Below are 16,288 nucleotides of genomic sequence, written 5' to 3'. Positions count from 1 at the left end.
ACATATCTGGCCAGCAGCAACCTGGTGACACAGGCTTGAATCTTTAACTGTGTCAGCCAGGTATAGGAAAAAGATTGCACTTGGCAAATGAAGGGGTTCAGATAAATTGTTTCTGATACAACGTGACTTTCAGTGCAATAACTGAGATTCCACAAACAGCAGTGTATAATTGTCCTGCTTCGTATGATGATGGGAAACTTCAGAAACAAGAAAAAGACATGCAGATGATCGTGATTTATTAGGTTAATTCTTTTTAATTCTGTGGGTGAACTCCCTTTATTTTTACCTCATGTAGCCCAGTCAGTGGGAGTAGGAAGTGTGATCATACCAAGGACAGTTCTCCATTTCACTCCACATGGGGGAGCTCCACACACAGCCAGAGAGTGACAGCTGGGGCAGGGGTATAGGGCCAGAATCTGCTTCAGGGTCACTTTGTACATGGTGCTCTTGAAACGTTGAAGGGATAAAACTCGACAACGTTTGATGCAGCCCTTCTGGGCCTACATCGAAATCAGTGCTTGCCATGATTCCCTGTGGGGGAACCTCATGGACATATTCAGACCCTTCAGAAAAACAGCATTAGTTATCTGGGGATAACAGTGGCAAACAGAATTACCTAGTCGCAAATCACTAAGTAGAGGGAAACTATAGGATTTGGATCATGGAATTACTGTGCGCCAGCCTGAATTTTTTTTAAATTCGTGGGACATGGAGATCACTGGCTGGCCAGCATTTATTGCCCATCCTTAGTTGCCCGAGGGCAGTTGAAAGTCAAGCACATTGCTGTGGATCTGGAGTCACATGTGGCTTGTGCTACCAAATAAACCTGGTGTTGTGAGACTTCTTACTGTGCTTACCCCAGTCCAACGCCGGCATCTCCACATCATAGTCACATGTAGGCCCAGACCAGATAATTAATTCCAGTTTTAAAAAAAATTGAATTCAAATCCTATATCTGCTGTGGGCAGGATTCGAACTGGGATCCCCAGAGCATTAGCTGAGTTTCTGGATTAATAGTCTAGTGATAATACCACTAGGCCATCGCCTCCCCTGATTTATCCAGTCTGAGTCAGATGGTAAACTAAATTATTCACAGACTTCCACTGTCTCTCTGAAGATTTGAAAAATCATGCTGCACACATGGTCTGCTGGAGATTCCTTAATGTTCAATAAAAGCTGAAGAAAGCAGCTGTGCAGAATCACAGCCAGAGGGACAGAACAGAACTAACGATTTATATTTAAAATGGGTGCATTTCATTGTTATATGGGGAAAATGTTAATGAAGGGTATATTTAGAGGACAACATTAGATTAGATCAAAAAGGGGGAAATGAAGAGAAAGAAAGAGCTAATACAAAGCCAACACCAACATCACTAACATTCTGCATGAACAGAGACACGTTACAAAAAAAGCATGTAATAAGATTTAAAAATATGTACAATAAAATTGGAATCTCTAACACAAGGCCAGCTCATGTCTCCGTATATCACACAACATAGTGACAGAGATAGTCAGCCATCATACCATGAAGTGGTTCTACAATCTCTCCTGTTCTGTAGGTCACTAATGGGCCGCTCTGGTTAAGATATTGAGCACAAGCCATGACTGCGCAGAGCCGTCCAGTGCACTGCGTGTGGTCCCAGAGCCCAGCATTGAGATCTCCAAGGCTAGGATATATCTTGCTGCAGTTATACAGGACCTTGGTGAGGCCACACCTTGAGTATTATGTGCAGGTTTGGCCTCCTAGTCTGAGGAAGGGCATTCTTGCTATTGAGGGAGTCCAGCAAAGTTTCACCTTTCAACAGGGGTTGCTGTTAAACCAGAAGAGACCAACTGATGAAGGAGCAGCGCTCCGAAAGCTCATGATACCAAATAAACCTGTTGGACTTTAACCTGGTGTTGTGAGACTTCTTACTAGGATAACTCAGTGAGACTCGTACTGAGTATGAGCTGGTGTACACCGTATGGGTCAGTATAACAGTGTCACACTGTATATACCCAGCTTTGTGCGGCCAGCATTTCAAAACTTACTGCATTCAAATAGAGAATCACAGAAACTTACAGAAAAAAAACTCTGAAACATGACCACAATATATCTGCTCCTTATGTAATGGAGTTATATAACTGTGGTCCACTACCCCTACTCCAGTACTGGTAAAACCTTAAAATACATGCTTAATTCATGAAAATAATTTCCTGAAATATTCTCTTCTGCTGTCTGTAAATAGAGTGCAAATATCAGCTACTTTTGGTTCAAAAGTGTTAACTTCTCACCAATCTGTGCAAATTAAAAGCAGATTTGTGAAGCATCATAGAGTACAAGCTGGCTGGGAGTTCTCATTAGTGTTCTTTCCTTGGGTCACTTCATATTAATATGCTCTTCCGTTCGAGGACATCATCCTATACACACATCTAAATACTATCTTCTTCAAGTTTAGCTTTTTCTCGTCAGTATTTTAAATAACTCCAGCTATGAAAACAGACAAGAAACCTGGAATTTGAAAGGGTTCTTCAACAAACAGTATTTCAGCCTCTTCCCATGAAAGGTTTACTTTGACCTCGTTTGTTGACTAAGTTCCTCTCACAGCTTGAAGTGTGCAGACCATGTACAATGTATAATGGTCATGGTGCCAGACTAGTGATCCAGAGATTAACCTTTCAAATCTCAGCCAGCAAACCTGGTCATTTCTGGACTGGCAACAGGAAGGGGAAAACAATGATTATGAGGCACTGAAGAGAATCACGGATGGCCTTCAGGTAGGAGAGCCTGATGCCCTTACCTGGGCTGCCCGACACTAGTCCCAAATACCTGGATGACGTTTCAAGCCATACTTACTATTATTTATTTATCTTATTTATTTATTAGTGTCACAAGTAGGCGTACATTAACACTGCAATGAAGTTACTGCGAAAAGCCCCTAGTCGCCACACTCCGGCACCTGTTCGGGGTACACTGAGGGAGAATTTAGCATGGCCAATGCACCTAACCAGCATGTCTTTCAGACTGTGGGAGGAAACCGGAGCACCCGGAGGAAACCCACGCAGACACGGGGGGAATGTGCAGGCTCCGCACAGACAGTGACCCGAGCCAGGAATCGAACCCAGGTCCTTGTCACTGTGGGGCAGCGGTGCTAACCACCGTGCCACCGTATTACTCCCCTGACAATATAATTCCAAACAAGACTGGCAGAGTTTAGAAGAGTGGGGGGGATACCTTCCTCAGGGGGCTTGACAGGGTAGATGGTGAGATGTTTTCACTATGGGAGAGTCTCAAACAAGGGGACATAGCTACAAGATAAAGGGCCGTCATTTAAAACTGAGGCGTGTAGAAATTTCTTCTTGCAGAGGGTGGTGAATCTCTGGAATTCTCTGCTCCGAAGGTTGGTGGAGGCTGGATCATTAGAAGTATTAAAAGTGGAGGTGGATAAATATTTGATAGATTGAGGAATAGATGGTAATGGGGAAATGGCACAGAGAGCTGAGACCAGCATCAATCAGCTACGGTTGTATTGAATGGCCGATAGGCTTGAAGGGTTTGGTGGCCAACTCCTGCTTCTATTTTTTGTATTGTTGGAAGAATACACTGTCAGGTGTTAAGGTTTAGGGAGCAAAATATTACATACAACAATCACACATTCTTCCTCTTTTCACGGAAAGGAGCTTTGGTCGAGGTATTGAAAATGGTGAAGAATGTAGACAAAGTAGAGGGGCAAAAACTGTTCCCATTAATGTTAGGAATGGAATCAGTGGGTACTGGTTTAAGATAATTGGCAGAAGAAGCAATGGTGGCATGAGGAAAAGCTTTTCCACACAGCGAGTGGAAAATTCACTGGAGGACAGTGTGCTGGAGACAGGATCAATTGAGGTTTTCAAGAAGGAATTGAATTATCAGAGAAGTAAGGACCACAGGGAAAGGCAGGGAGTGGGACGGGGTGAATTGCTCCTTCAGATGGGCCAAATGGCATCCTGTGCTGCAACTATTCTGTGATTCTATGAGGAGAATCATACTAGACAGGCCATCATACTAAATCAGGGATGCTGCAATTTGTGCAGATGAAACAATGATCATATCAAAATGGCACTCGCTCATATGCACCGGGCTTTGTACCTATCAATGCTTTTACTAACTATACAACACGCATGCTTGCGGTTTAAACTAGGCTGTGTTTACAGCAGGATAACCCCCTTTCAGATTTCCAATGGGACTCACACTTGGGAGTGTTGAGGTGCAGGATATCATTGCGACAGTCCAAGCTGTTATACACGGGCAGAGTGAATAACCCGAGTGTGATGTTTTAATTTCTGTGTTCAGAATCTTTCCTGTCAGAAGATAAACACCAACTGATTCCTCATCAAATCCAACAACATGCCTTAGGCAGCTTCCCAATCCATAAGTATCATTAATGTTGGGATATGATTTTGGATGCTTGGAATTGAAGCGATCACGAGAAGCTCCTTGATTCAGTGATTGCGATGGTGAGCCAATGAGCCCTCTTCCTGGCCAAGCTGGATAAATGAATGGGTATTTTCCAAAAATATTTGCTTTATTTAACTTTCACATCACTGAACAGGTAGAATAACCTGGATGCGAGAAACACTTAGACAATGACTAAAATGAAGAGTTAGTTGCTTTTGATACCAAAAATGATCTTTATCCTCTTCTTTGGTCAAAGGTAGGGGCTTATGGGTCAAATGGTCTACTCCTGCTGTTGTACCATTATTAAATCATCTTCCATACAATAAAACAGTCACTATGCTACTGCCAATCAGATTCCAAACAGGAAGCTGCTGCCACGGAGCAGTTACATTAGCAGGAAGGTGTTCATAGATCAGTTCTTCACACCTTGTCACATGCTTGCGGTTTAAACTAGGCTGTGTTTACAGCAGGATAACCCCCTTTCCATACATGAATAAATCCCAGTGATGGGATGGAAGCATAAATTAAGGATTGAAAAACTGGTGGGGAATGATAGCAAAAGTCCAAATATTGCAACAGTGATAATCTGCTCAGGGCAAGTGGCTCTCAAGAGTTCCATAATGTGACTCCCAATCTCAACCCCAAATTAAACAGGTTCAAATTCTGTCTGTACGTCAGCAATGGGGAACCATTGTAACCATCCTAACACAAGGCAATGTCATCCACAAAAATTTCTACAGGTTCCACTTGTGACCCTCTGCAGCAAGACAGAAACCTCACTAATCACAGGGAAAGAGCAGTTTTAAAAGCTGGGTTCACCTCTTCTAAATTTCAGATTTTCTCTTCAAAACAAGTTCAGAAAAGTCTCAAGAATTGGGCCTGTGGGGGATTTGGGAGTTAATCATCCACTTCCACTGTCCCTGTTAAACTATTTTGGATTAAATGGGGAGGAAGATCTGCATGAGGCAAGTTTTGGTTTTGTTTATAGATAGAAAACTACTGAAAGTGTTCTGTTTTCAAACTGGTACCAAGCTCATGCCACCTAAATGGCAATGTTTGAACGTAAAAGGCAGTGTCCTGTTAGCCAAGGATATTTGACACATTTACCATTTTCATTGGGTGTTAAATGTGACAAAGCCAAGTCTGTCCAAGCGCTGTACTGGATTAAAAATCAATCAGATACAGCTTTTTGAAAAAGTTATTTTTGGGAATTGCTTACTAAATAAGATAAATTCAAAAACGAGTGGCACAGGTGTAATAACTGTATAGGAAAACTTGGCAACCTCCTGTGGAGTTGCACATAGGGATTCTAGGCCGAGATAAAAGTAAAATACTGCAGATGCTGGAATCAGAAACAAAAACAGAAAATGCTGGAAAATCTCAGCAGGTCTGACAGTATCTGTGGAGAGAGAAAAGAGCCAACGTTTCGAGTCTGGATGACCCTTCGTCAGAGAAGAGCACAGTGGCACAGTGGTTAGTACTGCTGCCTCACAGCACCAGGGACCCGGGTTCGATTTCTGGCTTGTGTCACTATCTGTGTGGAGTTTCCACATTCTCCCCGTGCTGCATGGGTTTCCTCCGGGTGCTCTAGTTTCCTCCCACAGTCCAAAGATGTGCGGGTTACGTTGATTGGCCATGCTAAATTGCCCCTTAGTGTCAGGGAGATTAGCAGGGTAAATAAATGGACTTATGGGCATAGGGCCTGGGTGAGATTGTTGTTGGTGCAGACTCAATGGGCTGAATGGCCTCATTCTGCACTGTAGGGATTCTATGAACCATTTGGCCATTGCCTGGTGCCAGTCCAGAGATTACCAGATTGAATGAGTTTGATTTCACAGTTTGCCATAGTGGGATTTGAACTCATGAACTCTGGTTTGCTAATCTAGAAGCATAACCACTTGGCTATCATAAATGTTCTCCGAAGGAAGCAGCCACTGTGTGAAGTGCACTCACTGGAATGGAACTCAATGCCACATCAGATGGAGTGCTACAAAAATAGCTGCTTACAAACTGCCTGCAACAAACATGTGGAAATATTAAAACCGCTAACAAGTGCTAACTGAAGGACACCAGTAAATGCCAGAAGGTTTCCTCTTGCAGCATTTGGGAATTGCAGGCCTCTTCATACATCCAATCAACACTAGATTCTTGTGCCACTTGAAGTGGGAAATGCTTCCCTTTTAAACCACTCCAACTCAGTTCACGGGTAATTCCCTTTTATAATGAATGGAGGGTTTGAGGTCTGCTCTCCTCGCTCCACCCCCCTTTTCCCAGGTTATGTAAGGTGTTCTCAGTCTGTACACATTCGGACGTTTTCTCCTTCATCAACAGCCTTTTGCCACTGTTTGACTCCAAGTGTTCCTTTTGAAAGCAGGCCTTGAACAGACTGGAGAGGGGGAACCGGAGAAGAGAGAGAAAGAGAAAAGAAAACAACCAATAAAGATCGAGAGACTTAACCCCGAGTCTTAGACTTGCCCATCTTCATGATCATGACAATTTCCTGTGGAAAAGATTGTGGTTTTGAACAGATTAATTTGGATAAACTTGCTTCAGAATCACTGGGCTCATATTAAAAGTGTCTGACCAAATTGCTACACAATGAAACTGGGGGCAGGAGCTAAAGACCTGGTTCAATGATTGACATCACTGTGCAAATTCCTTGTTTCACTTTGTCCAGCGCTCACAAGTGTAGCTCCCTGAATCCCATGCACAATCCCCCAGTGCCAAGATCATTACATTATGGTAACCTGCAAAGGTTATGGGATTGGGAATCCTGTGCGCAGTCTCTGAAGTAGAGGAGCCTGCTATTTTGGGAACGTGAAACATGCCTATTATTTACCATGTTTTGAGAGATCCAGAGATATCTATGTGCCATGTTCCCAAGGTAACTAATTATCATTCATTACAAATCTGAGGTTTTGGAAACATTTTGTTTTCAGAAATAGTTAGGACTGATTCCTGAAATTGTACTAGCATTGCCCAGTGCTGTACAGCTTACATCAGTGACAATTACTTTCTCAGTGAGAAGTCTCACAACATCAGGTTAAAGTCCAACAGGTTTATTTGGAATCATGAGGTTTCGGAGCGCTGTTCCGGAGTGGAGCAGCGCTCTGAAAGCTCGTGATTCCAATAACTTTCTCAACTGCCAATGTGGCAACTAATTTGCATCCAAACTGATCACAGGATATTAGCTATCTCATCAGTCCAAACCTCTGGCTGCTGATTACTACAACTGCAAGCATCAGTAAGTTCTGCTTCAACTGGGCCAAAGCGATGGGATGTTCAAGCAGCTGTGTGTGTGGATTTGGTTCCATGTTTAAACACATTTACACGTTAATACAAGGAGACAGGACTGGTAGGCTTGAGGAAATAAATTATGGATGTGGATTGTCCACTGAACAGCACTGAGAACAACCTCAGCAATGGTTAAAGGATAAGCTCACCAGCACCCTCAGGCCAACAGCAGATGGGCAATAAATGCTGGTCTTGTCAGCAATGGGCACAGCAGAACAAATCTTTACAGAGCATTGAACAGTTTCCATTAAATTTATCCTATTTAAATACCTCCACATAGTGTCACCTTTGTGTAAAATCCGTGATAACAAATAGGTCACTGCACCAAGTGATGCATCGTTTGAAGCAATGTGCTATGTTGACTCAAATGAAAGGAAAAGTGGTTGAGTCTAGTTTACTCAGATGGCATAATGGGAAAACGGTACAGTATGGTTGGCATTCTGGAAGGATAAGGAGGAAGGGGTTGTCATTGAACCAGAAGGGACCAACTCAAAATCTACCAATCTATTCAATTCAAGTCACAATAATAGTGGCTACAGGTTGCTTTCAAAGATACAATCTATTTTTTTGATCTCTGTTGCTCCTGGCACTCCACATACTGCTCTCTTCAGCAACTAGCACTGAAAGATCTCTTCAGCAACTAGCACTGAAAGATGCCAGCCTGTGTACTCCTAATACCAAGAGGAAGTCCTGTGCCATGCTGGCTCTACTCTCACTGCACAATCTTTCTCTTACAGAATGTTAATATTTGTACTTTGAGGGCCCAGAGTGTCTTATGGAGGAATAATCCACAAATAGGAAATATATGGCCGGTTGGTGAGTATTTGAAAGCAAGGGTAAGTTAACAGATGAGGTTAGGTAGCAGCATATATTTAGATGCTGACATTTTCTGTTTTTGTGTCACATTTACAGGGGGAATTCCCCATTTCTGTGGTCTGATCTGCATGTACCTGGTTACAAATATATTGTCATGAGGATCTGCCTGCTTATCATTCACACAGGTGAATTTGTTACTGCTCAAGGTACTGGGCAGTTCACCACCCACCACAGGAAAGAGAAAGTGAAACGAGAAAAACAGCTCTTAACGTTTCCAAATGAAGGCAATGGAAGCAGACGAGCCAGTCACAGACAGCAACTTAATAGAAATAAGGACAAGCTAATCAAAAGTCATGATCATGAAGGTGAGATCAAAAGAAAAGTGACAAAAGCACAAAAGATGCAAAGAAACTTTCATTAAGAATAACAGCTTAAAACAGCGGCAAAAGGAAATAGATACTTGAAACTGGAGATCTAGTGCTGCACATTTTAGCATTGCTTCATATTATGAATGCAGGTTTGACAAATATAATGGTCAGGTTCTGAAAATACATCCAATCTTTTTAAATTGGTTGGTTCCAGCACAGACTCAGTGATTCAGACATAAGCTCTAGCTCAGAAGAGTGAAGGGCAAACTAACAGCTCAGTTTTGTGGTGTGTGGGAGCTGAGAATCTGCCATTGCTGGGGGCATTTCCGAGCATTCGGAAAGACAATATTTCCATTTCATGTTCTTTCTCCCTTTTACAATCTATCTCATATTGCAATGCCAGCCCCTTCCCTCGAAAAAGGACAAGAAGGGATGGTTACTCCATTCATTTGTATTCAAATATAAATGTGCAGTGTAAACTATTTCCAGTCAGATTTGGTTCAAGCTGGTAGTGTGAAGTGTGGTCACCGTGGGTAGTTTCTTCACTGTGATATGTTCCTATAAATCAACACAGGATCAGCTGGATTGCAGAATGATGTGGTATGGGCGGAGCAAGCTGAAGCTTAGATCACAACTTGATTTAATGCAGGGACCTCACGGGGATGATTAAGGAATAAACTATACTGATTCATTATAGCCCTTTCTATCGGGTCCTGGCTTATTACTTTTCATTACGTGGGGCCGTTTCTAATTAATTACTCCCATTCCATGGGGTCCTTCTTCACATTTGATCATAGAAACCCTACAGTACAGAAAGAGGCCATTCGGCCCATCGAGTCTGCACCGACCACAATCCCACCCAGGCCCTACCCCCACATCCCTACATATTTACCCACTAATCCCTCTAACCTACGCATCTCAGGACACTAAGGGCAATTTTTTTTTAGCATGGCCAATCAACCTAACCCGCACATCTTTGGACTGTGGGAGGAAACTAGAGCACCCGGAGGAAACCCACGTAGACACGAGGAGAATGTGCAAACTCCACACAGACAGTGACCCAAGCCGGGAATCGAACCCAGCTCCCTGGAGCTGTGAAGCAGCAGTGCTAACCACTGTGCTACCGTGCCACCCGTATGATTGGGGAAAATAGAATGTCTAAATGAATTGTGCAAGTTCCCCTCCAAGTCAGTCACCATCCTGACCTGAACTATATCACCATCCCCTCACTGTCACTGGGTCAAAGTCCTGGAACTCTCTTCACAATAGCGCTGTGGGTGCTACATCATATGGTCTGCAGCGGCTCAAGGCAGTGGCTCAAGAGCAATTAGGGATGGGCAATAATAGCTGGCCTTGCCAAAGACATCAACATCCCAAGAAAAAAAAACCCACTGAAAATGGCAGAGAGTTTAAGCAGTTAATGATTCATGGGGTTTGGCTGATTATCGGATAACTGCAGCTTTGGTTGTAGAGCAGCTGAATGTCTCAAATGGATCAGTGCCACGTAACCCGCTGTCAGACGTTACTCGCTACATAACTGGCAGGAGGTTGTGGTGATGTGTTAACTCACTGTTTCTGCAACAGATGTTGTTGCTGCTGCCGGTAGCTCTCAATCGTGTGCTGTGGCAGTAACTGCATCAGCTCCAGCGACTCTTTAATTTTCAGCAACACTTCATAAGTCTCTCGTCCCCTTATCTGAAAATCAAGACAAGTGAAAGTCAGGGACTGAGGAAGTACAATAGGCCAATTGTCATCATGTAGCACTTCTCACTGTGAAAATACCCAAGGCTTAGGAGGAAAGCTGAGAACGGTTTGGTGACTGATGGAGTAATCAGAAGATTCAAATTTAAAGAGGTTATTGAAGGAGGGGAGAGGCAGCGAGGTAGTTAAAGGTTCTGCCACAGGTTTGCAGCAAGTGTTGGTGGAGGGCAGGGTGAGAAGATTTGGGAGAATCTGAGGGTACATGTTGGAAAGCAGAGTTTCAGCACAATTCAGTGGCAGGAAAGACTGACACATTCGAATAGCCCTGCCAAGGAGCTATTACTTTGTGAAAGCCAACCTCGTGTGTGCAAGGAGGCTGTTCAACTGTTGAAGGCAACGTCGAGTATAATGGACCGCACCCTGGTGATATATTGTGGGAAATTCCATGCAGCAGGAGAATTTAGTAACGAAAGGAATGAGTGTAAAATCGTGCACCTCGCATCTTCCCCTTTTCCTCAAGTTCCCCGCCCACTGGAATTCCTGACATGTACACCATGCCACATTTTCACATCGTTCAGTTTTCCTGGCAAGAAAGATCCACGGACAATAAAAGAATGGAGTTTGCATGTATTAGAGAGGTAGAAAAGAGAGGGAGAAAAGAGAGAGAGAGAGAGAGAATAAATCATAGAATCCCTACAGTGCAGAAGGAGGCCATTTGGCCCATTGTGTCTGCACCGACTGCAATCCCACCCAGGCCCTATCCCCTGTTTATTTACCCTGCTAAATCCCCTTGACACTAAGGGGCAATTTGCTATGGCTCATCAACCTAACCCACACATCTTTGGATTCTGGGAGGAAACCAGAACACTCGGAGGAAACCCACGCAGGCATGGGGTGAACGTGTGAACTCCACACAGTCACCTGAGGCTGGAATCGTACCCAGGTCCCTGGCGCTGTGAGGCAGCAGAGCAGCCCAGAAAGAGAGAGAGAGAGAGAGAGAAAGAGGAGAGAGAGAGAGAAAAAGAGGAGAGAGAGAGAGAAAAAGAGGAGAGAGAGAAAAAGAGGAGAGAGAGAGAGCGAGAAAACGTGCTGCATGGTGTTGAAAGTTCAAGGAGCACCAAAAGTGAACAGTAGCATAATGTGTTGGGTACAGTAGAAACCGCAGCACCAGTCCCGGGAAGCAAACTGTGCAACATGAGCAGGAACACTTCAGTCCTGCTTCAGAATATTAATAAATACAGATTTATGGGAAATTCTTCAAAAGATTTGGCTGAAAAGAACATTTCCTTGAAGCTGCAAGTACCCAAAGGAGAAATTAGATTAAAATTGGAAAACTTACTGGCAAATAAAACAGCTCCTCATCACCTGGCCGTCGTTTTTTACTAGTGATCGATGCTACCTGGATCCCTTGGTTCACATGCCGGACTGTGGAAAATATTCAAAGAAACCCCATTAACATCTTGAGTGCTCAAACACGTGTGAATATCCACATCAGTATCATTTGCTTACACTAATTGGGATGGTAAAATCACCAACTGCAGATTCCCTCTGAGCTCCTCCTGTTTGTTGACTATCACTGTGGCACAAGCCCTGCTCACTCATGTAAATTGAGTCTTGTTGCCTCTCCGAGGTTACAGTGGCGAGCAGAGCTGTTCCGAGGAAATTCCTGGTCATAGTTTTCACATAGAGAAGAGTGGAAAAAGCCTACAGAAACAGTGCTAGCAAAGGAAGAATTGTGCACAATATGAGGTTGCCTCTTCTGTGGCGGCTGTTTTTCACAACCCGTTTATTGGCGAGCACTGCCCTTAGGAGCGCAGCATGCTAAACTGCAATGTGCTGAAACATGGTGTGAGGAATGGCGTCGCCTGGCTGTCACATGCAGCTGCTAAGTGGAGATCATGTAATTGCAATAACATTCCAACCCCTTCATTTTAAGAAGAGCGCTTTCACATGTTCCCCTGTCCCACTTGGTGTGACTACTGGTTCCAGATTTTACAGAAAGGGGAATGTGCAGAGAAGCAGCACTGAGCTATGTCACGCTGAATCAGCCAAGGTGGCCAGCTCTCTGTGGAGCTGGTGAGTGTTGAGATGATTTGGATGTCTTGGATCAATAGAGTATGTGGGGATTCTGTAATCGGACTCCTCATGGCAGTGCCTTGGCCCATCAGCTGCCTTGGCCCAATCATCTCGTACAAATAGTGATGGAAACTATTAGTCCAAATCAAAACGGGAAAGCCCAATGTTACAAGGAGCCCAGTTGTTACTTACGCCGCTTGCTGGTGTCCACACCCTTTGTTCCCTCTGTCACTTGCTGTTTGCGTATACTGTCTTCATCTGCTTTACGATCACGGCCAGGGCAAGCACAAATACGAGCTTCAAAGCAGCGACGACCCAGAACCTGTCCACTGGACATGAGAGAGCAGGGCATTAGCACACTTACAGAAGGGGGAATGTGCAGAGAAGCAGCACTGAGCATGTGTATACACATACACATATGTATTGGCTGTCGACAATACACATCTCTTGAACCTGTGCTTAATGCTCCCTCCACTCACATTGTCTGTATCTTTAAGATCTGGTTGGCTGTAGAGATTTGCATTCTAATCAGTATTCTGTAACTTGATTTTGTGTCTCTGTGCACTGTTTGAGAGCAGATTTCCACTCCATCTGATGAAGGAGCAGCGCTCTGAAAGCTAATGGCTTTTGCTACCAAATAAACCTGTTGGACTTTAACCTGGTGTTGTTAAAACTCTTACAATGAGGGTGCTACGTAGCGATGTTATCTAACTACAGTGCTGCTGCTAACAGAGCCAGACGACAATTATATAAACAGCATGTCTGAACTCTCTCATGGCCTTTAATTTAGTGAGGGCAGACTTCCCTCTGTACCAGCCACCCTCTGTAACTGGGAGGACAGCTGAACATTTCCTGCACCTCTGCTAATGTTGGTCTGAAACTGGCCAGCAGCAACCGGGCGGTGCTCTCTTCCCCAAGTTCATAAGTTCATAAGATATAGGAGCAAAATTAGGCCATTCAGCCCTCAAGTCTGCTCCGTCAGCTTTGATGGCTTTGTTAATAAAGGATAATATCAGGACGGTAGTGAGAGACGACATAGGCTCTAAGGAGCAAAACGTGGAATCGTTGTGGGTGGAGATAAGGAATAGTAGGGGGAGAAAGACACTGGTAGGCATGGTCTATAGGCCCCCAAATAATAACTTAGAGGTGGGGAGGGCTATAAACAAGCAAATAATGGATGCGTGCAAAAGTGGAACGGCAATAATCATGGGGGATTTTAACCTACATATTGATTGGTCGACTCAAATTGGACGTGGAGGGCTTGAGGAAGAGTTCTTGGAATGCTGTCGGGATTGTTTCATTGAACAGTATGTTACAGAACCTACGAGAGAGCGAGCTATCTTGGATCTGGTTCTGTGCAATGAGACAGGTAGGATTAAGGATCTTCTTGTGAAGGATCCTCTTGGGATGAGTGATCATAATATGGTGGAATTTCTGATACAGATGGAGGGTGAGAAAGTAGGGTCCCAAACCAGTGTCCTCTGCTTGAACAGAGGGGAGTACGATAGGATGAGGGTGGAATTGGCTAATGTAGACTGGGCGAGCAGACTGGTAGGTAGGACAGCTGAGGAACAGTGGAGGATTTTTAAGGAGATTTTTTAAAGTACTCAGCAAAAATATATTCCGGTGATAAAGAAGGACTGTAAGAAAAAGGATAACCGGACGTGGATAACGAAGGAAATAAAGGAGAGTATTAAAATAAAATCAGATGCGTACAGAGTGGCCAAAAATAGTGGAGAATTAGTGGATTGGGAAAGCTTTAAAGAAAAACAAAGAACGACTAAGAAAGCGATTAAGAAAGGAAAGATAGATTATGAAACTAAACTAGCTCAAAATATAAAAAATGATAGTAAAAGGTTTTACAAGTATATAAAAAGAAATAGAGTGGCTAGAGTGAATGTTGGACCCTTGGAAGATGAGAGGGGGGATTTAATAGTGGAAAACGAGGAAATGGCTGAGACTTTAAATCAGTTCTTTGTGTCGGTCTTCACGGTGGAAGACACAAATAGTTTGCCGAATATTAGAGATCGAGAGTTGGTGGGAGGGGAGGTCCTTAATACAATTACTGTTACTAAGGAGGTGGTGCTTGGTAGACTAATAGGACTGAAGGTAGACAAGTCCCCGGGCCCGGATGGAATGCATCCCAGGGTACTGAAAGAAATGGCTGAGGTAATAGCAGATGCGTTAGTAGTAATTTATCAAAATTCGCTGGACTCTGGGGTAGTGCCGGCTGACTGGAAAACAGCTACTGTTACGCCGCTGTTTAAAAAAGGAAGTAGACAAAAGGCGGGTAACTACAGGCCGGTTAGCTTAACGTCCGTAGTTGGGAAGATGCTAGAGTCCATTATTAAAGAGGAAATAACAGAGCACCTGAATAAGAATGGTTCGATCAAGCAGACGCAGCATGGATTCATGAAGGGAAAGTCGTGTTTGACGAATCTACTGGACTTTTATGAAGATGTCACTAGTGTGGTTGACAGAGGGGAACCGGTGGATGTGGTGTTTTTAGATTTCCAGAAGGCGTTCGATAAGGTGCCTCACAAAAGGTTGCTGCAGAAGATTGGGGTACACGGAGTTAGGGGTAAGGTGTTGGCGTGGATTGGGGATTGGCTATCTAACAGGAAGCAGAGAGTTGGGATAAATGGGTGCTTTTCTGGTTGGCAGTTGGTGACCAGTGGCGTGCCGCAGGGATCGGTGCTGGGGCCTCAATTGTTTACCATTTACATAGATGATCTGGAGGAGGGGACTGAATCTAGGGTATTCAAGTTTGCTGATGACACAAAGGTGAGTGGGAAAGCGAATTGCGTGGAGGACGCGGAAAGTCTGCAGAGAGATTTGGATAGGCTGAGCGAGTGGGCGAGGATCTGGCAGATGGAATATAACGTTAGCAAATGTGAGGTTATCCACTTTGGAAGAAATAATAGTAAATTGGAATATTATTTAAATGGAGAAAAATTACATCGTGCGACTGTGCAGAGGGACCTGGGGGTCCTTATGCACGAATCGCAAAAACTCAGTCTGCAGGTGCAGCAGGTGATCAAGAAGGCGAACGGAATGTTGGCCTTTATCGCGAGGGGGATAGAATATAAAAGCAGGGAGGTCTTGCTGCAACTGTACAAAGCACTGGTGAGGCCGCAACTGGAGTACTGTGTGCAGTTTTGGTCGCCTTATTTGCGAAAGGATATATTGGCCTTGGAGGGAGTGCAGAGAAGGTTCACCAGGTTGATACCGGAGATGAGGGGTGTAGCTTATGAGGAGAGATTAAACAGATTGGGTCTGTACTTGTTGGAGTTTAGAAGGATGAGGGGTGATCTTATAGAGACATATAAGATAATGAAGGGGCTGGATAGGGTAGAGGTGGAGAGATTCTTTCCACTTAGAAGGGAAACCAGAACTAGAGGGCACAGCCTCAAAATAAGTGGGGGCCTGTTCAGAACAGAGTTGAGGGGGAACTTCTTCTCTCAGAGGGTAGTGAATCTCTGGAATTCTCTGCCCATTGAAGTGTGGAGGCTTCCTCGTTGATTATGTTTAAATCACGGGTAGATAGTTTTCTGATCGATAAGGGAATTAGGGGTTATGGGGAGCAGGCGGGTAAGTGGAACTGATTCGCTTCAGG

The 16,288-nt window shown here is 44.0% G+C and overlaps 1 protein-coding gene across 2 annotated transcripts in view; it reads right to left on the bottom strand.

Moving 5' to 3' along the window:
• The window catches only part of tp63 (tumor protein p63), a 108,558-nt gene that overhangs the window by 16,067 nt on the left and 76,203 nt on the right, over positions 1–16,288 (bottom strand). For both annotated transcript variants that reach the window (XM_078204295.1, XM_078204293.1), the window contains exons 6-8: positions 12,865–13,001; positions 11,936–12,021; positions 10,466–10,590 (exon numbers count right to left, since the gene is read on the bottom strand). In XM_078204295.1, the coding sequence (XP_078060421.1) occupies positions 10,466–10,590; positions 11,936–12,021; positions 12,865–13,001 (348 nt within the window). The remainder of the gene's footprint in view (positions 1–10,465; positions 10,591–11,935; positions 12,022–12,864; positions 13,002–16,288) is intronic.

This window comes from Mustelus asterias, chromosome 3 (genome assembly GCF_964213995.1).
Source record: "Mustelus asterias chromosome 3, sMusAst1.hap1.1, whole genome shotgun sequence".
Taxonomy (NCBI): domain Eukaryota; kingdom Metazoa; phylum Chordata; class Chondrichthyes; order Carcharhiniformes; family Triakidae; genus Mustelus; species Mustelus asterias.
Note: the sequence above shows the minus strand (reverse complement) of the source record. Positions and strands in the feature narration are given on the sequence as shown.